At 39.1% G+C, this 23,899-nt stretch overlaps 1 protein-coding gene across 2 annotated transcripts in view; it reads left to right on the top strand.

The window, feature by feature from the left end:
• Window positions 1-374: 374 nt before the first annotated feature.
• LOC120554588 (gamma-aminobutyric acid receptor subunit gamma-3-like) overlaps window positions 375-23,899 on the top strand; it is a 145,655-nt gene continuing 122,130 nt past the window's right edge. Inside the window, exons 1-2 of one of the 2 annotated variants that reach the window (XM_039793572.1) lie at window positions 375-601; window positions 1,100-1,254. In XM_039793572.1, coding sequence (XP_039649506.1) covers window positions 549-601; window positions 1,100-1,254 — 208 coding nt within the window. In that variant the 5' untranslated portion in view covers window positions 375-548. Of the gene's footprint in view, window positions 602-1,099; window positions 1,255-5,547; window positions 5,770-23,899 lie in introns of those variants that run through there. The other variant, XM_039793573.1, reaches the window with a different exon arrangement.

Genomic DNA, 23,899 nt, shown 5'->3' with positions numbered 1-23,899 from the left:
TTGATACAGATGTTTAAATATGTAACAACAACAAAAAGGTAATGAAATAAATACATTTCGATCATGACGCAGCCTGAAAAAAAATTGTTTTTAATCTGGATAATGCAATTGTGGTCCAGGTACTGTATGTAGCCTGTGCCTGGTTTATGAGTCACGCAAGATGCTCATCTCCTAAGGTTCACCACCAGCACCAGCAGCAGTAGCAGTAGCAGCGTCACCAAACCACTGTTGCCCACACAGGCGTTAGAGAGGAAGGAGGGCGCTGCTGGATCCCGTCCATTCGACTCCCCTTCGCTGGACTGATCACATTGATTGATCGTCGGGTGCGTCCCGGAGGAACCCCTGCGTGGAGCTTGGAGGGGGGGGGGGAGACCGCGGTGTGGTCGCAGATGACACGCAGAAGAAAGTGTGTGGGCGGATGAGGAAGTTCAGAGCACGGATTGATGGTCACACACCTACTGTACTCACTTTATCACAGCAGCAGCAGCACAACGCCGGGATCTCCATCCACCAATTTATGTGATCGGAGGTGATCCGCGCATGGGAAAATGATAATCAAGTTTGTGCTCATCCTCTTCATACTTCTCGATCAAGGTGCTCGGTAAGTCGGATTTGCACCTTTGTTTTATTTGCATGATCAACAGCTGAGGTGTTTCTTTGAAGCTTTTCAAGTTCCTATGTGACTATTGTGGGATATAATGGCAATTACGCATCTCATGTGAAGGGCTCTTGCTTATAATGCATGTGTTGTTTTTCTTCTTTTTTTCTAAGGGCTTTCCCCGCACACACACACACACACACACACACACACACACACACACACACACACACACACACACACACACACACACACACACACACACACACACACACACACACACACACACAGACAACAATGACTGCTGTGCCCAAACAGTCTAGGGTCTGACAACCATTCAGTTTAATCTCATAGCATCTAAATATAAGCAGCATACATCATTACAGCTGCGACAAAGTTTTTTTTTATGACAATGGGGTTTATTAAAGGGTAGCTAGGGATAGCAAATCAACATGATTAACGACTCCCACTTCTTGTTTTTCACCCCCCTTTTCCCCCCAGTTCGGATCTACTGGAATATGGCGACGACGATGAAGATCCCAACGATACCACTGTCAATCAAATGCTGGTTCCCAGGTCGCACCAGGAGGATGCCACACTTATACTGAACAATTTGCTCAAGGAATACGACAAGACGCTGCGGCCGGACATTGGCGGTAAGGTTGGATCATATTGAAGTTTAAAGCTTGCGGAATAGGTTAAAAACTAAGTGGAGTTCAGGTTTAGTGGTGCTGTCCAAGGTGCTGAATGTTGTTGGTTGGGAGTGGAGCTGTCCATAGTGCTGAAACCAGTGACGCTGCAACACTGGATGGGGGTTGCTTTCCTTGTAGCGGTTAAAGTAGGCTATCTTATGTCTACAGATATTCTGAACGTATTGTCCATGTTATACACATTTACTTAACCTGAGGGCGGACATAGTTGGTATCTTTGGACACTTTGGGATGTCTACTAGAAATTAGAATATAGTTCTGTAAGTTTGGACAATGTTTGGCTAGACAGCATGAGCTTGTATGTATGACTCCAGGCCCACAGCTTGTTAATAACCTTGTCTGGTAACTGAAGAATACAAAAACATGTTTGGATGGGCTTTCAGATTGGATCATGCATACAGTACACTACTGGCTGCAACAACAATTATTTTCATTATCGATTCATCTGCCAATCATTTTCTTGATTAACAATTATTTGTTGTCTCTATAGAATGTCAGAAAGTATAATAATTTATAATTTTCTAGAATCCAAAGTGCCATCTTCAGATGTCTTCACAATGTTTTAACAAACATGTTAACAGACACAAACCCAAATACTGTATATGTGCTTTACTATCATAACTGACAAAGAAAAGCCAGCAAATCCTCACATTGAAAATGTGATTGGTAAGTAATTAGAACTTTATTTATTCAGCACTTCACGGGTTCAAAAAGCATTGGAATAAGTATAAACAACAAATTCAGGCAACAGTTGTCAGGCAAATAAGAACAAATCAGGGCAAGAAAGCATCAATTAAATGCTTTTGTGAAGAAGTAGGTTTTGAGATTTCATCTCAGCAGAGTTTGCTGAACTGACTAATCCATAGCCAGGACAGGAAAAGCTCTGTCACCACAAGTCTTAAACTGTGAGCAACCTTTGTGAAACTGTAAGGGATCCGCATCAAACTGATACATGTGGACCCAATTGTATAGTGCCTTAAAATTAGGTGATTTTTAAACTTGTTTGGAAACACTGAAGGTGTTTATTTAGGTGAAATGATCTATTATTATTATTATTATTATTATTATTATTATTATTATTATTACGCCTTTTTTAACTAAATAAACCCATTAGGTTATCTGACATACATTGGCATTAGGGCTCTTGTAATAGCTCATGACAAGTAGAAATGTTTATCAGTTTTCCATGGTTTTTCTGAGATAATGGTCATTGTGTCTCATAATCATATTAACACCAGACCGCATAGAAAAATATAGTATATACAGTAATATATATATAGTGATGGGTATCTTTTCCTATCTTACCCCTACTCCTGTAGGGCTGACATACTGTACTATACATATAATAAGGTCTGTGTGTGAGAGGTTTGGGGTGGTAGCTTGAGTCCAAATCATTTTCTGATTGCACCCACATTATTCCTGCTATACTTATAGTGCAATCAAATCTCCAAGCTTCTTGGAGGGGGAATGCTCTTCTTCAGAGAGGCAGGGAGGCTGGCTGCTAATCAAATAGTTACTGGTTTGATATACCCACTAGACTGACTGGGAAAGTTCCCTGTGTTGGGTGTAGTCACTACCAAAATCTAATTAACTGTTACTGCTGGGGAAATCAAGTCAGTTCATCTTTTCTATCTGAGCATTCTGTATATACAGTGCCTTGCGAAAGTATTCGGCCCCCTTGAACGTTTCGACCTTTTGCCACATTTCAGGCCTCAAACATAAAGATATAAAACTGTAATTTTTTGTAAAGAATCAACAACAAGTGGGTCCCAATTATGAAGTGGAACGAAATTCATTGGCTATTTCAAACTTTTTAACAAATAAAAACTGAAAAAGGTGGCGCAAAATTATTCAGCCCCCTTTACTTTCAGTGCAGCAAACTCTCTCCAGAAGTTCAGTGAGGATCTCGAAATGATCCAATGTTGACCTAAATGACTAATGATGATAAATAGAATCCAGCTGTGTGTAATCAAGTCTCCGTATATAATGCACCTGCTCTGTGATAGTCTCAGAGGTCCGTAAAAGCGCAGAGAGCATCATGAAGAACAAGGAACACACCAGGCAGGTCCGAGATACTGTTGCGGGGAAGTTTAAAGCCGGATTTGGATACAAAAAGATTTCCCAAGCTTTAAACATCCCAAGGAGCACTGTGCAAGCGATAATATTGAAATGGAAGGAGTATCAGACCACTACAAATCTACGAAGACCCGGCCGTCCCTCTAAACTTTTTAGCTCATACAATGAGAAGACTGATCAGAGATGCAGCCAAGAGGCCCATGATCACTCTGGATGAACTGCACAGATCTACAGCTGAGGCGGGAGACTCTGTCCATAGGACAACAATCAGTCGTATACTGCACAAATCTGGCCTTTATGGAAGAGTGGCAAGAAGAACGCTTTCTTAAAGATATCCATAAAAGTGTTGTTTAAAGTTTGCCAAAAGCCACCTGGGAGACACACCAAACATGTGGAAGAAGGTGCTGTGGTCAGATGAAACCAAAATCAAACTTTTGGCAACAATGCAAAACGTTATGTTTGGCGTAAAAGCAACACAGCTCATCACCCTGAACACACCATCCCCACTGTCAAACATGGTGGTGGCAGCATCATGGTTTGGGCCTGCTTTTCTTCAGCAGGGACAGGGAAGATGGTTAAAATTGATGGGAAGATGGATGGAGCCAAATACAGGACCATTCTGGAAGAAAACCTGATGGAGTCTGCAAAAGACCTGAGACTGGGACGGAGATTTGTCTTCCAACAAGATAATGATCCAAAACATAAAGCAAAATCTACAATGGAATGGTTCACAAATAAACATATCCAGGTGTTGGAATGGCCAAGTCAAAGTCCAGACCTGAATCCAATCTAGAATCTGTGGAAAGAACTGAAAACTGCTGTTCACAAACGCTCTCCATCCAACCTCACTGAGCTCGAGCTGTTTTGCAAGGAGGAATGGGCAAAAATGTCAGTCTCTCGATGTGCAAAACTGATAGAGACATACCCCGCGCAACTTACAGCTGTAATCGCAGCAAAAGGTGGCGCACAAGTGTATTAACATAAGGGGGCTGAATAATTTTGCACGCCCAATATTTCAGTTTTTATTTGTTTAAAAGGTTTGAAATATCCAATAAATTTCGTTCCACTTCATGATTGTGTCCCACTTGTTGTTGATTCTTCACAAAAAATTACAGTTTTATATCTTTATGTTTGAGGCCTGAAATGTGGCAAAAGGTCGAAAAGTTCAAGGGGGCCGAATACTTTCGCAAGGCACTGTATATTTATATATAGTACCAGTCCAAACCTTTGCCTGGTACTGCATACGTATATATGTCAGAATAAAAGCAGACATATGTGCTCTTGAATAAAGCTCTGAATGTTGCAGCCTTGGCATAAAGACACCTTCAGTAGCTTTAATGATGTCATGTTGTGTAGCTGTAGAGATCTTGTCCCGAAAGGATCAGTTTATTTGTTATTTTTCTTATATTCCAATTTACTTCTGCTTTGTTGTGATATTTTTTTCCTGTATTGCTGTTCCCTGCATTTGGGATTTTGCATTTACAATCAGCAATGTGCTGACAAAATCAGAGGAATAGTTCACAGATATGTGGAACCATTTGGACATTGCTCTACTCAGCATTTTTGGAATAAACACTGTGTTTCTTAACTTTTAAGATGCTCTAGTTGTTTTGTTTTCCTGCAGCTCACTGTGAAAATGTAACTTGTGCGTCAGAGAGAGAGAGAGCGAGAGAGCGAGAGAGAGAGAGAGAGAGAGAGTGAGTGAGTGAGTGAGTGAGTGAGTGAGTGAGTGAGTGAGTGGTTTGGCTGGCTGCGCCAGAGATGCTTTACACAGAATCTTTGGCTGTACGAACAAGTTTGGTAGCTTAAAATGGTGGAAGTACGAGGAACTGGAGCAGGAAAGAAATGGAACTGATCAGAAAATCTGCATGGACAAAAAAAGTTGTTTTGGCATGGAATTTGCCCAGTTGGTGGCGGTAATGCACGATGTCAGGCTAAAAGTTTGGATCCGATGCATTAGCCAGAATTAACAGTTAGCTAAACTAAACAATAAAATGTTTGCACTGTGGCTGTGTGGGTTGTTTAATATCGATCTGTTGTTCTGTTCAAACGAGCGAGGGCGGAAGTTCACTCAGATGTAGAAAAACACGATACTGTGACGATAGTCTGTCTAATGAACTTCACCTGGCAAAGCGCCATATTGGAAGAAAACTTTTTCTTCTTCTTTATGGTTTATTACCGCCACCAAGTGGACTGGAGTTTGGTAAAAAACAACAGAATGGGCTCCCAGCAAGTCGTGTTATTTAGGACATATCAGTATGTTGTTTTCGGACTTATTCAACCTGTTGTAGTGGTTACGTCATCTCTTTGACAATAACCGGTCGCACGAGTTTTACGCGAGCTTGACACACGTGAGGAGCACGACGAGAGCTCTTCTGTGACCCGGTGAGTACACATTCCGTTTAATTTGCCAATTAGCTGTCAATTAAGGACTGTAGTTTGGACAATGCGTGTGTTGTGTCATCGTTAATGTGCGTGCCATATGTTTTCTAGGCTATATGTTGACCATTTGGTGGTCGTGGTGGTGATAAGTCATGGGGGCGGCTGGTTAGTGCAGTTCGGTGCCATTCCGTTGATGGTCATGGTTGTTCAAGTTCGTGTGAAAGTGGTTGTTAGGTGCTGGCTAAAACTAGTTGATGATGCTGGTGGTATTGATGTTGGGAGCCTAACGTATCGTAGAAATTAAGATGTTTGCACACATGTAGTTTATAAAATACAATGTGTTATTAAACTACCCAACAATATACAGGCCTACACAGTGGTGTAGTCTACGTGATACGCAGGCATACGCAGTATACTCACTACGAAAGCTCCAGGATTTCCATATACCCACTTAAAAATGCGCAGTGACAAACCAAAACATACTTTCCATCATATTTTTGACATATTTTGAATTGTCATGTGTTTTTCTTTTTCTTTGCATAGGCTAAATAAAGGTATTTCAGCTGTGAATTTGGTGCATAAAAGGGTATCAAAAGGCAGGAAATGAAGTCTTTGACGCTCAAAACTTCCATTGGGGGACTTTTTTTTTCAAATATTTGCTTTTGTTGTGTGAAATATTGGCTTAATTCATCTCTTTGGGCCTCAGACACGCATCCTATTTACAAACTGACATTGTCAAACACCACTTCTACTCTTCTAATTAGAAGTGTGCTTTTTAGTCGAAACATCTGTCTCAGCTGCAGGACTCATGGGTTTGAAGTCATTTTAAGGTTTAGTCTGAGACTACAACCTGTAGCTTTTTAAAGTTGCCACCTTCAAGCCTGACAGACTTTCATTTGCAACGGCTTCAGTTGGAAGTTTTAGTAGAGCTACGCCCGAGATGAAGTTTCAGAAGACTTTATGGAAAGACTCTTTTGGGAAAACTTATCTCCAGATCATTAAGAGTGTGTTTATTTGTGGTCTTACCTTATTTCAAATGACCAAGCACAGAGCTTTCGCAGGCAATAACCTGCTGGTGGGAATGGATTTTCTCCTCCTCCGCCGGTGGCTCGCTTGGCTCGGTTCAGTCGGGTAGCAGAGGGGGAATCTCCCTGCAGCTCTGCTTCCATAATTAAGGATGACATTTTGATGAGATCCAGTTGACAAACCTTAGTGTCATCCATGATGTCTAAGCAGGGAAATGTGAGGCAGCGGAAACGCACACACACGTAGAGATGCACACACTCGGAAGATGACGCTGAGTCAAAGACAGATCTGGGACATTTAAGTCATTGTAATAAAAGATTGAGTTCAGTTGAGAACTGCTGCAATGAATCTCTGTCACACACACACACACACACACACACACGCATAGTATCAAACAATGTTTTTTCGTTTGCCTCTTTTTTTAATGTGAGCTTTTCTCCTCTGTATTTCTGCGTGTTTATCTGCTGCTGGCTGTGGAACCAGAGCACATACTGTTGTTTTAAGCATATTTGAGATTTCTGTATTAACTGGCCATTAATTCAATATTAGAAGCCTATTTGTATCTCACAGTGAAGCTTACTTCTTTGGTAAAAACAACCTATTTAAGCTAAAATTCAATAGGGAAGGCCAGGGATGGTTGTGTTCCCTTGTTTGTGTTGGACCTTTTAAAATATTGTGTAAAATAATTACACATGTATGTTTTAAAATCTTTTTTTTTATTATTATAAAGACATTAGCATAATTAGCAAATTGTGTTTTTTCTGGAGTTATGTGTTGGACTATTTCTTGGCCAGGAGCAGTAACTCCCTGCAGGTTGCCTGGCAACCTAATGATGAGGAGAGAGACTCCAGGAAGTCACTGCACTTGGCCGAGAAATAGTCCAGTAATAATCCCTAATAAAATACAACTTTCCATTTACACTTTTTTTTTTGGTATGAATTAAACATACCAGGTGTAACTCACTTAGTAATAAGCGCTGGAGGCGTGGGTAGGCAGATCTTTTTTTTACATTTAGACTGAGCCTGGCTAGCTATAGAAATAAAATGGATTGTATCTATTACCCCCTTTCTTTCAGTCTTTATGCAATGCTAAGATAATTCTGTGTCTGTTGCCTCTAGCTTCATATTTAGTGTATGGATAGGAGATTGATATTGATATTCTCATCAAGAATGCAAACCAAGAGTATTTCCCAAAATGTGGAGCTATTCCTTTGAAGATTTGTATTAGCCACAAATGAATGTAGGATTATGAATGCTGTATCAAAAATGTCCATCCCACATTTACTTGGTGCCCCACTTTAGGTGACCACAGTTTTGAATACGATGGATAATTTGATACTACGATGGGTAATTTGTAATGTATGTTGTGTGATAACTACTGTGTTTGTCAAAGTTATCTTTTAAAACTAGTAGCTAAAGAGCGGCGGGAGTTTGTATTTTCAAAATGTCATACTAGCATAAGCTAACCATGTTATGTACCTTTTTGACACATGCTGATTTCTAATCTAATGCACATATGAAAATTCACTAAGTGACAAAGGCTTTTCAAAACAATACATTTAACTAAAAAATGGCATTGCTTAAAATAAGCACATTTAGCTGTTAGCACTTCCACTTTTTTAAGGCTTCTAATTGTCTATCCATTCACTCTTCGCTTTTTGTCTTTATCTTACAAATTATTAATTTATGTTATGAATCTTTAAAACCGTCAAAAGTACATTCCAGTTCAACAGCAGTGACGCGGCACTTAGGGAAAATAAGAGTAGAAATCCAAGATTCAATGTAACAGGGTTATTATCTTAGTTCCCGTGTGTGTGTTGTCCCTCTGTCTCTTCCAGTCTTGTGAAGTGAGCAGCGAGCCTAATCTTCATATAAAGTGGGTGACTGGTCCACTTGTGAAAAAGCATCCCACATTTCCCCCGAGCAGAACAAGTGTTGAGCCTCACCTTAACCGATAAGAAGCAGTTCACTTAGATGAAGATGAGATGCCTTTGTGTCCCTATTGTGTCACTTTCCTTTTGGATTCAAGAGTGTGATCACTTTGTGCGATGTGTGTGTGATCGTCGTGTACTGTGCAAAGACGTTCATGTGCGTTGGAGCATTCGCGAGTGTGTCAGTGTTTGTGTGTGTGCAAATCACCAGGGATTCAAAGACAAAGCGTGTTGGAGTAGATGGCTTTGTATGCTGTGAGAGCTCTGGAGCCACGCACATGTTAAATTTGGGAGCCAGGGATGAGTCAATGAGTTTAATTAAGGTCTGAGCCTTCCTCTTCCTCCAAGGAAAAAAAAATGTACATTTAAGCAAGGTTAAAGCATCTCTTGTTCCAAAACTATTAAACACATCAGGATCACTTAGAAATTTCCATTCCACTCCTTTATAGACAGAATACCAGCTGAGATCAGTTGCATTGTTTTTTTTTTTAACCAGGGCAGTTTTCAGATTACATTATGTGCTTACATAATTGCAAAAGGGTTAAATGATATCAGATTAGTAAACAGAATGTGCCTTTGGAACATTGGATGAATGGTTGCTGATAATGGGCAATGTAGATATTGCATTAAAGATCAGCCACCCACTCAGATCAGCTGGTATTCTATCTGGTCTATAATGGAGTGGAATGGAAATTTCTAAGTGACCCCAAACATTTGACTGGTAGTGTATCTGAGTTGTTTTAAAAAAAAAAATCTGTCTTTAGTAGGAAACAGTGGGCCTGGGCAAAGAGCCAGAGTCAGAAAGTCGAGTTGATTAAGAGACTGACTAACGTGTTATTGGTTTTGGTCGTTATTGGATTTTGTCACTCCTTTTTATTGATTCTTTGGAACTACAGTCCCCATGATATTTTGTGGGATGTACATAGAGAGTACAACTTTGCTGGATGGATTCTGCGAGTTATGCTATGGGCTTGAGCCACGTTTTCTTTTTAGCCTATATTTGTTATAACAAATTGGCACCATTAAATGATGGCAATTAGCTATTAGCAGATCCTGTATGCAGTTTAATCATGTGTGTACAGACAACTATCTCTGGATTACTTTGACACTAGAGAAAACTTTGCAGTTATAAGTAGCATCTTTTTTCTATGACTTCTAAGTGGATTTATGGTCATTTATTTGCGACGGACATCTGAGGTAACATACCTTGGAATGTGAATGTGAATGAGTTCAGATTTCACTGAGTTATGACTCAGAGAAAGGATGCCATTTTTGACGCAAATTCTGGCAGTTGGGCGCTAAGAGTTTTAAAGTAAAGTTCCTTAGAGCCGCTGCTGCTCCACCTGCTAACTGTGTTCATGAGCAAACCAAATCAGTGGGCCTGTTTTTAGAACACTGACATGCACCTGTCCCTTTTACCTCATGCAGTATCATTGCCTCATGTCTCTCCTTACTTCTACTACTTATAGCTAGTTCAATCACTGAGAACTCTTGTAGATATATTGCCACATACTAGTGGTTATTTGCAGGAAAATAAAAGCTGTTGTTACACTGCAAATGGTGCATTTAACAGCAGCAGCTGTTTGATTTGCAATAAACAAAAGAAGAACTGGCAAATAAAAAGCAGCAAAAGACATTATGGCTGAAAAGACAAGAAATTAGCCGTAGACAACTTCAAAAAATCAACCCTGAAACAAGATGCTGTTTTTCACTTTGTACGGTTTAGTGTCAGCTGCTGACAGCTCTTTAATATAGCCAGGTAGCTAATCCCGTTGCATATTGTGTGTGTGTGATCACAGCCGGCGACTGAGACTGACGACTGTAACTGTCCATAAATAACAAGCTGTTGATCTGCACTGACTGACCAGGTCGCTACACTCTTATCCGCCGTCATTGCCTCCCTGAATATGTCAGGCACTTACAATTAAGTCTGTGTGTGGGAGTGACAAGGGAAAGACTGTGTGTAACTGTGATCTGCAAGCAGCTACTGTACTTCTATCCATTTTTATGTATTCCTTTAACGCACAAAGTGTGTGTGTGTGTGTGTCTGTGTGTGTCTAAAGAAAAGTACTTTGATTCAGATAAAAGCCAGGTGTGTCAGAAATAGAAACCAAAGCTACTCAGACATCATTGGTTTGCAGCTGTTTCCTGTCTCTCTTTCATCTGTTTCTCTACCTCTCTTTTGTCCCTTCCCTTTCTCTCTCCATTCCTTCATGACCCCCCTCCCCTTTTGAAACCCCCCCCTACTTTTTTTTTTAAACAATGTTTTTATTAATTTTTCATTGCAATTACAATTTTCAACATGCAAACCAGTTATATATTGCTGAAATCCAACCCCTCTCATTGCAACGGTTTGTTTTAATTTCTTCTAAAGATGAGTGTAGCAATCCCGACTAATTGGTTTTGCATTAAAGAAATAAAGTTCCTCACTTGGAGATATTTAAAAAAAAAAAATCTTTCCTTGGAATGTCATACATTTCTTCAAAGGTCATTAGAAGTCCTTCTTATAGATGTAACCTCCCCCTACTTACTATCAATTACTGCATGTTGCTACATAATTCATGTCAGTATTTGCGGTCCAGATTTGAGGCTTTTTCGAACCCAAGTGAAAGTTTGACCCACTTTGCATCCTTTATCAAAACCTCATATATCTGATTCAGAAGTCATGTCAGATTCAGTCCCTCCAAGCACGTAATGAGGAGACTGGGACATCATTTAGGCACTGCAAAGTTTGGTCTCAGTGAATTCTACTTGTATCCTTGTAAATTATATGTCAGCAGCCCTACATTTTCCCCTTGTTTGATAAAAGATTTAGATATATCCTTTGTTTTATTAAAGCATAAAACCAGTGGAAATTAGATCTGAACATTCTTTACTTAGAAAGTTCAAACTGGGTGTGTATTCTTTTTCTTTATCCCTATGCCAGAAATAACAAGGACGTGTTTGTCTTGCCCTCAAATGCTGTGATTTTATTCTGACAAGTAGCTTTTACTGAAAATGAATGGGTGTGGATGGTAGACGATACAGAGTGGTGGAGGACGTATTCAGATCCTTTACTTAAGTAAAAGCACTAAAAGAAAACTGCAAAAATACTCTGTTACAAGTGCATCGCAGTATGCAAGTCAGCCTGCTTTTCTGGCTATTCTGCTATATCCTTTTTGCAGCATATACAGTATACGCAAAAGGTCAAAGTTCAAGGAGCAAAGTTATAAACAAGTAGTATGTAGTAAGTAAGTAGTATGTCCCAATTGTATACATACATACTGTATGCAGCAGCACATACTAAAAGTAAAAGAACATGTGTGTGATTTGGAACTCAGCCTCTGTATCAAGTCGCATAGTATGCTTTGTTGATGTTTTATTATGCTGTTTATTCTATGAGAAGTATCAGGCTATTTAATTAATGTGGCTTGTTTGCACCCGCTGCAGTGTCCATAGACATTTTATTATTGTCATTTTTGATAGTCTGTGGTTGTTTTTTTTTCTCTTTCCTGGTTCATTCTGGTAAATATATGCAGAGGAATATATAATTGAATTTGAATTGATAATCTGTTGTATGCGCAGGCTGCAAAGTGCCGTCTATAGAGATGGAATTTATTATTGGTTTGGTCATCGCGGCTCTGTGGTGTGAAGTTGTTCCACAAGTGTATTTGTTGACTTTTAATGCAATTTATTTTGTAGCCCGAAGATGTTATTTTCTCGCCCCCACCCCCTTTTAAACATTTAACACAGTATCGCTTACACAGAGTAAATTTTAACTGACCTACTTTTATCTAAGTACATTTTTACAAAAGTACTTTTACTTGTGTAAAATGTTTGAGTGCTCTATCCCTGTCTATATAAATGCTGTGTGTGTGTATATATATATATATATATATATATATATATATATATATATATATATATATATATATATATATATATATATATATATATATATATATATATATATATGTATGTATATGTATATATATATGTATATATATATATATATATATCTGTATATGTATAATACCTTTTTATACAATAATCTAATCAGGACTAGACACAGATGGTCAGCCTCTAAGGATGCCACATCTCCAATACAGACAATTCATAATAAAAGTACTTTCTTACAAGCAGCAAAAACTGCAATGCAAACAAGCACAGAGTACAGTCACATAAGGACTGTTTGAGGAAGTAAATATGAAAACCCAAGTATAAAAACTAAAAAGCTAGCTTTTATGAAAGACAGCAATGCTAAAATACACATTCGTCCCTCTCAGCTGTTAAGTTAATAATATCACCCTTTGCCAGTCCAAAGGATCAACTTTATAAGTACCGAAGAGTTCATCCGTTCTCTGATCATATCTCTCAGTGAACACTCTGTTTCCCAGCCAGTCATACAAATCACACTTATACAACATACTTTATTCATGACTGGGTGAGTATAGGTTTTTGGTATTTGTTGTCAGCTCTGTGTTGGAGGTCTGACATCCTGACTCCTGATTTGATAATTACTTAGCTGTGCTTTAATCTCTTGTGGAAAACACACTGATGAAGGCCATGTGCGGAGTCATGCAGTTGAATTAAGTGTTCTCTGTAATTTCCTGTAAGCCAGTCAGTGCAAATTCACAAAAAATCACATTCAGCTCAGAAGTAAATGAAACCTTTGATATGAGACGTATTTCAGGGACTTTCAGTCTTTAATAATGGTGTTTCTCCAAGCTTTGGGTCAGTGTGGGATCCCTTTAATCTTGGCACTCATAATGCAAGGCTGCTTTATTTGTAACGTACATTTCAGCAACAAGGCAACTCAAAGGGCTTTACATTAAACATTAAAGAGCTAAAAACAGTTACAAATATACAAACAGCTTCAATAGAATAAGACAGATATAAAAATACAAGAATAAAAATACAGTGCAGCAGTGCAGAAATGAACACTTACTTTTGTATAGGCAGCATAAAAAAGAAAAGTCTTCAATTAAAAGAACTTATTTGGAGCGGACCTGCAGTTTTTTGGGAGTTTGTTCCAGATATGTGGTGCATAAAAACTGAATACTGCTTGTCCATGTTTAGTTCTGCACTCTATTGTAAGCTACGTAAGTTATACTTTCACATGAAAGGCATAAATCATTTATTTATTTATTTATATATATTGTGTTAAATGCTGAGCTATCGCCGACAAACGGCAGTCTAACATAATTTCTGCTTTAGCATCTAAGTGGGCTAGTGCTTTGTGGAGCGTGTAGGCTATGGCATCGTCTGTGGATCTGTTGAGATGATGCAAATCGCAAGGGGTCTAGGGTGGCAGGTAAGGAGGATGTGATGACGCTTTTGATCATCTCCTCAAAACACTTCATCACCACAGATGTAGGGGCTATGGGGCGGTAGTCATTTAACCAGCTAGGTTGAACTTTCTTTTGAACGGGACTATGATTGACTGTTTAAAGCAGGTGGGAATAATAGTATTCTCATATCCTTTTGCATTTTCATTTTTTTAAATGGTAACATGATCAGCAACTTAGTAATAGTCAATTTTCAGATTGAAATGCCTTTCAGCTGCATTAATCAAATCATTAGATACAGTTAATGAATTGCTTAATATTTACTTATCAGGGGATCATTTTCTCATAAGAACTACCCAGCTGGATCACAATTTGGTTAATAAGGGTAATTAAATAAACTACATTATTTAGTAATTTCAATTGAAGACATTTGTGTGTCTTCGACAGAAGGATTTTAATTGACCTGTTGGAAAGGCTGGAGAGTGTGGGAATTGAACTAGTGATACATCTAAGATTGGGTACCTTTCGCATCTGAACCAATACCAGTATCGATACTGGTACCTCAAATTCAGTTCCGGTACCCAACGGTATTTTTTTTGGTACTTTTCCTCTGTCTGTTACAAAAAAAATTATTCCACTTGTAAAAATAATTCCAAACCTATTTATCCTATTTACTTAGAACATTCTGTTATTTATTCAGAATATTTTACACTGACAAATTAAATAAAAATAAAACCCCTCCCTCTCTCCTCCCAAACCCGTCCCTACAGCCTATTAAATTGAATAATTCTTAAACTTGTGTTCTATTTGTATATTATTCTTTTTTAGCCTGTTTTATTTTCATCATGACAGTTTTTAATTGCTCTTTTAATGTTTCATGTAAAGCACTTTGAATTGCCTTGTTGCTGAAATAAAGTTGCCTTGCCTTCAAACCTCAGCCTGTCAGTCAGTCCCCAGGGCACAGAAACCACCGTTGTGCCTGCTCGTGTCAGAGGAAGTGTAATGTCAACAGCACCGCAACCTCTTTCGGCTCGCCATTAATATCATATCACTGTGAAAGGTGTCTGCGTGAAGATTTTAAAAACTGTAACCACACTTGAAACAACTTTATCGGCATTGCCGTGACTCTGTGACTTCAACAAAACTGTAGAGCCGACGTAGTTTGCTGTGTGTGTGTGTGTGTGTGTGTGTGTGTGTGTGTGTGTGTGTGTGTGTGTGTGTGTGTGTGTGTGTGTGTGTGTGTGTGTGTGTGTGTGTGTGTGTGTGTGTGTGTGTGTGTGTGTGTGTGTGTGTGTGTGTGTGTGTGTGTGTGTGTGTGGGGGGACCTCTGCTCTCTGTCAACATGCAGAGAGGACAGATAAGCTTACGCGCTCTCACCCCTCAGTCACATTGGCTACAAGAGACAGAGACAAAGCAACAGGCTACCATTCATTTTCAATGGGATTGGCCGTTTGCCAGCGACGAGCAAGGCGGGGCCAAAATAGACAAGAAGTCTATTTTATGCAAATGCTGAGTGATGCGACAAAGCGACTGCCAATCGGAGTAAAGGTAGCGTGAGGGCAGCGTGACGTATATCAGTGGCTCGAGTCGAAGAAAATAATTCAAAATGGCGGAAAACGCTTCAGGACATCGTATTTATGTATATATCTGATATGTTTGGCATTTTATCTCATATTTTGTTACTTTTATCGAGAAATAAATACTTTTAAATCCAAAAACATTGTTTTTGTGACTTAACAATACCTCTGAAGTAACTTTTAAGACGTGCTTGAAGGCAGCACCGGAGAATTTCTGTTAACTGTTGCCAAGCAACCAGGGGTAGGCTAGGAATGCCCACAAGCGAGTGCATGTCGCTCTGTTTTGTAGCTAATGTAACTGTAGGGTCAGGTACCGAAATTTGGCACCGTTTGATTTTACGTGAACCAATACTCAGTAGTACCGATGTGATTCGGTCAGTACCGGTAAAAGTACCGGGTTCGGTACCCCAACCCTAGATATATCCAATGCATATCAGGTATATGTTTATAACTTTAGTGACCTGACTGTTTCATATAACACAAAAACTCCTGTGAATAATGTGTTGACTTCACCGTCCTCCCTAACTCTGCTTAGCCTAGCATCTGTTAGCATAATCAATACAGGAAATGCAAAGTGAGAATGAGCCAACCTTAGCCAATATCACATCTTAAAAGTACCATAAGTAACAACGGCGAAAACATGAGAGGCAACAAGTGTCCCACCGACCATGCTGCATCAATTTTGACTATACTTGTTTTGATCTGTCTCATAGTGTGGAGAGTGTGTGTCTTAACACTGCTGTTGTGTTGACAGACTGTGAAATCAAGAAAGTTAGGGAAATGTTTCAGTTAGCAAGGGCTGCTACCAATTATTTTCTCGATGAAACAATTAACTGTTTTGTCTATAATATGTCAGAAAATAATGTTTTCAAATTGCTTGTTTTATTCTGCCAATGATTTTGAAACTCAAAAACATAAATTCTTACATAAAATGTTGTCTGGTGCTGCTTAAAGGAAGCACCACCCAAAGTTGAAGCATTTCCACTGTAGTAAAATAGTTGCTCTCTCCACCTCTGGCTCAGATCTGGGTGGCTTTGAGGCTGACTCTGTCCTGGCAGGCCTTTTCTCCTTTATCCTCACAAAGCTGACATTTGGCACAGCGGTGACACCTCACCAGCTGAAAGGACAATTCTCAGACGAGCCTCCTCAATATTTCAAGTCCAGTGACATTTCATTAGATGAAGAGGAGTTTAGATCCCGGAAAATGCTTCTCCTCACGTCTTAGGTAGCCAGGTTAGCTGAGCTGACAATCTCCTGCGGAAGGGAGGTGCAGGAGCTTCTCGCACAAAAGGTGCACACACATGGAGGCAGCAGACATGAATAGATACACACTTGCAGATGCACACACAATCTGGCGGATGGAGTACCCTTTTATGATCTCTATGATGCTGTGTGTGTGTGTGTGTGTTTGTGTTTGTGTGTGTGTGTGTGTGTGTGTGTGTGTGTGTGTGTGTGTGTGTGTGTGTGTGTGTGTGTGTGTGTGTGTGTGTGTGTGTGTGTGTGTGTGTGTGTGTGTGTGTGTGTGTGTGTGTGTGTGGTTTCTTGAATTTAACATTCAAACTTAAATACTTTACTAATTTCTGTCCTATAATAGCTGATATCAGCCAATGACTGAGCTTCATTTTTCAAAATAAGCTGCAAATTAAATTAAATGGTTGTTGAATGTTTCATGTTGATAGCCAAATCATGTAATGTATTGTCATCTGCCACAATGGTACACTGCTTGTGGGACATTATGTCGCCATGGGGATGTCTGCCTGTGTCTTGACAGGCATTGTGATCATAATAACTTACAGATAAGATTATCTTATCGGATTAATGGAAAACCTTACTGCATAAATAATAAATAATTATCTTTTTTTCAAACTTCTATACCTCCTGAATGCTTAAAATGGAGCGACCTGCCAAGTGAGCACCAGTATACAGACCGAAATATTTGCAAATGAATACGGATTTCTGTGCCTTTTTTTTAAATTTTATTTCTTTAAATAAACACACACTGTCTGAGTAGCCAAACAGCAGGCCTTGACCTGAAATTTAGCTTCTCTTAAAATGTTCATCTCCAAAGAGCATTTGTGGAGCGCTATAAACCCTTGCCTTTTATTCCTTCAGCATTCCCGAGTTAATGAAAAACCACAAAGGAATGGCCAAGCAATCGTGTAGCACTTTAAAGCGGGGGGCTGATACCAAAGTGAAGTGCATTAGGTGGTAATAAGACCAAGCTGGGTCTGGATCATAGCTGACACATTCCCCATCCCGGTGAGCTCTAACCATTTAATCGATTTCCATCTGTGTCTCCCATGTCCACTCCACTGCAGCCAAAGCACCGGTGGTTATCCAGGGATTTGGGAGGGGTGGATAGACTTTGAAAATGTAGAAAGGGAAAGGGCTGCCTGCACCTGTGCAGTTTGAATCTCCTCCAGTTAAGCGTAGTTCTTTAGTGGAACTGCTATGGAGAGCATTCTGTTAGAGCTGTTTTTTTGTGTCTCATCCTTCTTTGGTGATAATAATTCTTTCTGATTGCACTATATTTTATGTAAGATTTAAAATGTCTATATAGAAACAAATCAAAAAAAAGAAATACAGTGAAATAACATCACACATTATTTTCTTTTTTATGTACGCACTTATCACAACACAGAAAACAAAGTTTGAGGTGCGTTACATTTCATTACATCATGGCCACTAAAAAATTCTGGCTTCTGATTGGTTGGACATTGTGGATTAACTTTTAGAAACCAGACAGTTTAACTGGACATCTATGACGTAGGTGTTTGTCAACTCCGAATCACAGCTTTGGGGTGCGGAAAGCTACCTCACAGTTAAACATTAAGTCCCGCCCATGGCCATGCCCCTAAGCTATGATTGGACAGTTGATTGTTTTTCATTTTGACATAGACAATACATCTTCTCAAAAATGAAACCTCATGAAAACGGAGGGCTTTGCATTTAGAATGCATTTAGTTATTAAAGACAAGTAACTTCCCTTTTTAACAAATGTTTTTTATTTAACTATGACAAAATAAATGCACACATAAAAAGGAAATGCATTCAACAACATGTTGTGTAATATTACTTTTTTTCTTTATTAGAATTTTTTTATGTTGGCATTTTAAATCCTCCATAAGATTTGGCATAACCTAATGCAATCAGAAAAATGGGGCTATTACCTGCATGTTTGTGCCACTCTGGGGACACACCGAACTTCACTGGAAACAGATGTCATCTTTTCTGAAAGTCTGCAACTGCTAAAATCTCATCCTCTACATCATGTTGTTTGGTATTAGACGGTTTCCATTTGTTGTGGTAGCACCAGGGGAGCAAAATAATGCATAATTCATTGTTTACCTGATGGACACGAAGTCTAATTAAATCTCCAAAATGTCTCCAGCTGTGACGGATGTCTCCGATATTTGTGTTAAAGTGACAAAGTTGCTTGTGGAAAGAGTTGCAATGCCAGTCACCAAGCACTGAACTCTCTGATCAATCTAATGTCAGTCTAACAATGTGTTTGGGTGTGTGTGAAGAAGCCAACAAATATATTGCCTCTTTCCCCGTCAGAGAGGTTAAAGCATTAACCTCTGTCATGGCAGAGGCCTATTTGCATTATTATAAATATATATTCCGTCAATATCCTGGGAAAAGCCTGAGCTGAACCAAAAAGCTTTCCATTTAGTACATAATCTTCAGTGTGTGAACAAAGTCTTACAGTCAATTTGAATGTCCACGTAGTAGCTTATGAGTCACACTCTTTCAACTCCGTCAATCCACAAAGTAATTGATACAATAAATAGATGATATGCTGCTCAAAGCAGATATTAGAGCTGATTATTTCATCATTCTTTAACGGAAATTGAACTTCGAGATAATTTATAAAACATCCTCCTCATTGCGGCAAAAATGTGTGTTTGTGAGTAACGAGCATCCTCTGTCCCTCTCCCCTATTTTGCAGAGTTATTGCTTGTGTAAAACTGTGTGATTGCCTGGTGGCGATTCATAAGCAGTGAGACCTTTCCCTTTGCCTGGTTCTCATTAAACCTCTGAGGGAAGAGAAATACCTTTCCTTCCCAGATCTATTATATTTGATTCAGGGAACTGAATACAATCGGGTACAGTACAGTATGTACTCCCCACACACACACCTCCATGCACAAATGACAAACATAAGCACTGCATACACACCTACCCAGCCGGTCATATATCTGTCTGATGGAAGTCTTTTCATTAAGACTTACATGACTGTTTTCATGCATTCACGAAAAGTATATGAGGTTTTACCAAATCCTCAGCTCGCCTGATGTCATCTTTTATCTCTGTCCAATGAAATGAGCTAGACTAGTGCTTCTATAACATGTTTGCTAGCTAATAAAAGACACTGCAGGGCCACCAAGTGAAGCTGAACTCTTCAATTTAATATTTGTTTATCCAAAAAAAGGTGAGCAAATGTGCGTCAGCAAAACCCTGCTTTAAATGTATTCAATAAACACACAGTTAGCTGCTCAGTATAGCCACAGTTCTGCTGGCTATTGAGTATCCTTGCTCAAAGGAGATAGAAGAAGATAGAGGAAAAGTAACTGCTTGGCTTCTACTTATAGCAGCCATAATCTATATTTTTATAAAAACAATGTGACAATATGTGGTATGTTGTAGTGATAAACCTACAGAGATTTATCATCAGAAGCTGCAGCTCACTTTATGGAGCTTTTTATGTGAGTTTCAGCTCATCGTTTAGCTATCGGTTTTGTAAATTTACTTTAAAAGCAAGCTGTAAAACTCACTGTACACTACCTGACCAGCACCAAACAGCAGAAAGACACGGCTACTAGCTAGTGAACCTAGTTGAGCATTTTTCAGCTGAAGAGCTGGATTTTCATGTATGTTCGCTAAACATGATGCCAGCAGCAGACTTAGCTTAGGACAAAGACTGAAAACAGCTAGCCTGGCTTTGTCCAAAAGTAACAAAGTCCACCTCCCAGCACCTCTAAAGCTCACAATTTAACACCTTATCTCTGCCATTGTATCCTATGCCATGTTTGTTTAATCCGTACAAAAACCCAAGTTTAAAAACTTAAATTTAAGTTTTGTCGGGGGTAATGTTCTCTTCCAGTATTTCTGCTAAGCCAAGCTAAGCTAACTAGCTGCTGGCTCTAGCTTCGTATTTAGCATACTGACATGAGTAGTATCGATCTACTCATCTAACTCTAGGCAAGAGAGAAAATAAGCATACTCTCCAAATTGTCAAACAATTCCTTTAAGTATTTCTGTAAGTTTCAAACTCTCTCTTCACAACTTCACCTGTTGCCTTTCAACATCTCAGTGTGATTTTATTTTTATTTTTTTCCTAGCATTTCACAACCATTATCTTTTCACAGAGCGCAGTGAAGAGTGTTATGACGCTTAAATGAATAACTCACTCTACAGGTTAGAGCACAGACAATGGAGCTCCTCCATCAAGACTTCTGGTTTCTCTTCGCTATATAGCATCAAATTTGTCAAATTAGACAGCACTCACATCCCATGTGTTTCCAGGAATATTCATCATATTCGACAACTAAGCTGCTCTGATTTTACTGTTGGACATGTAGTATCTGCCAGAGGAAAGGGGGTCAAATGATCCAGCTTTTATAGTGCAGAAGAGTTCAGCCATAAACATCACTCGCGAATAAAGGACTACAGTTGTTTGGTGATTGCAGCTGATATCCCTCTCAGCGGTGCAGATGGCTTGCCGCAGCCTGTCCTTGGAGTGAGTAGCTGCTGAAATGTACAGATGTGGGTCAAATAGCATTTGCATATAATTTTTTGCCTTTTCTCTTTCCTGTTTTGGAGAACCAGATGTCTTCTGTCTGCCACACGCGGAATGCATTTTTAGTTATTTAAACATTTCTTGGAGGCAGAAATAGTTTCACTGGTGGAGTTAAACCCCAGTTTTCACCATTAGTTGTGCAGTACATGATAACACTTGAATGCTGTTCCACTGGTGTTATTTATATCACATCATCTGATATTTAGGCCTGGCACCTTGCGTGACGTGAGAGTAGACTAGAAACTGATGAGCTGAAGTTAGGGGCCGTCTCAAAAGTGTATGCAAAATAGCAAAGAGTGCTATAGTTTTTTTTTTTTTAAAACAACTTTATGTTCATCTTGAACCTCCTCCCATTGCATGCACAACCTCCTTTACTATCTATGAATTATGAATATGGTCCAAAGATCCATTATGGCCTTTTGGGGGTTTGTTTTATAAGTCAATAGTCAAGTCAATTATCTTCATTTAACTATTAGTGTGGTCCAAATACATTTAGTGGACACTTTATTAATTAATCAATTCTACCTACAAAATTGATAGTGCTCAGTTTTTATGGACATTGAAATGTGTCATTTGTTATGTGTTTATTGCTGAGAACATATTTAAAAGTGGTGAAGTATTTGGCTACATTACTGTATATACAGAGATGTTTCTAATTTCTTGCCCTTGCCGTTTACATACATGAAGGGGGCAGAAGATAACTAACATATTTGAATTCAGTGCAGTCCAGTACAGCGCACTCACTAACTATGCCCTCAATGCTTAAATATATAATTTAATTAACACTCAATAAGTGCATATCTACATATGCATTGCTTGGATGGAAATATAAAATGTAGGAATTGGTCTATACCTGATTTTTATTTTATTTTTTTATTTTATTTTTATTTATTTTTTTAACCTCTTTATTTAATTGTTCAGTGGTTTTTAACTAGTGTGAGCTGGTAAAGAATTGCTGAAATGTTGAGTAAATAAATCCATTATCTAACAAATTCATTGGACCCATTTCATAAAAAACTTTAGAGAGTTTAGAGAGCTTCTTATGTAAATAAGTCCTTTTGCTTGGTTCGTGTTTCCTGGCGCTCCTCAGCAGTTCTGACATTTTTCAGTAATCAACTATTCTTGTGTGTGTGTGCCGAGGAAATTTGCTGCTTTGCCAATGTGTGGTGCAGCGCCATGCAGGCTGAGAACTGCTGGAAAAGAGAGAGGTTTCTTCCCAAGTGGAGCTGGTGCAGTCGCATACATAAAGATTAGGTGCCACTGTGCAACCCCCCCTCACAGCATCGAGACCTATGACATTTATAATGCGTGCTTTGGTACTGCATGCTGATTGCCCGTTGTTTAATGCCACATTCATATTAGAAGAAATAAATTGAAACATTGTTGCTATTTGCAAACGTCCATATGTTTAACATGATTTTCCACATCAAACAGAATGATTTTAAGGTCACCTTTTGGGCTCCTATCTTTTAGACTTTGAGGAGAAAAGGAAAACACCATCAGTGCACTTGTGTTGACATGTTTCAATCACTCTGTAATGCCACACGGGAGTTTTGGGAGCCTACAAAAAAGGGCTGCATGGCCTACTTGTGATTACCACAAGAGGGCTGACACCAGAGGGCTGACACAAATATTCCTGTTGTCAGCTCATATTTACATGACTTCTGTTACGGCTGTAAATTACAACACTAACCGATGACTACAGGCCTGCAGCAGCTACACAATCAAAAACAGAAGTATAGGGGCAGTGCAGTTTTGTTCTGAAAAATACAGACACGAAATGGCTTCCCATAGGTGTACTTTTTAATCTGCCATGAAGGCAGTAAGTTGTTGACAGTAGTTTAAGCTACACATTGGTACCATGGGAGCTAAAGGTACAGTTACTGATGATGCCTCGGTGCTCCACCAGCTCTTGGCGCATCCCTGGCAGAGCTGCATACAGCATGGCCCAATCAAACTGACTCCAGGAAGTCGTTGCACCCAGCCAATAAATAGTCCTGTATAAAACCCCTGTAAAGCCACAACTTGTCATTTTCATATTTCGTTTTTTGTACAGATTTAACAGACATAACAGACAGACATGAGAGCGGTAGAGGTTTTCTCATCACTTTTCCAAAATGTCAAACTATTAAGTATTTCTGACCGTCTTTGAACTTGAACCTTCGGGTACTTAATTGTATTGTTGAAGGGACTAATGCTAGGCATACAAATGCTGACTTGCAACTGCTTTGTACATAGCAACAAGCATTTTTTTATACCAAGAGGTACATTTCTGCCTTAATTGTTTTATTCCCCCGAAAATATACAAAACATTTTGTTTGCAATACTCCATGTTTTGTTTTACTAAATTGTAAAAGAAAATATTCCTGCATGTCTTGCAGTTCTAAAAGGAATGTGATGTTTTCACATATGAAGGAAAGTATAACTTGATCTTGTTTACATCTTTTCAGTTACATAAAACTATAGTAACAGAGACAGTATGCTTGCCACTGGAGTACTGTAGCAGCAGCATTAACCGCTCCATTTAAAC

The sequence above is a fragment of the Perca fluviatilis genome, chromosome 24 (assembly GCF_010015445.1).
Source record: "Perca fluviatilis chromosome 24, GENO_Pfluv_1.0, whole genome shotgun sequence".
Lineage (NCBI taxonomy): Eukaryota > Metazoa > Chordata > Actinopteri > Perciformes > Percidae > Perca > Perca fluviatilis.
The sequence above is the reverse complement of the archived record's forward strand: the minus strand, read 5'-3'. Positions and strand labels throughout refer to the sequence as shown.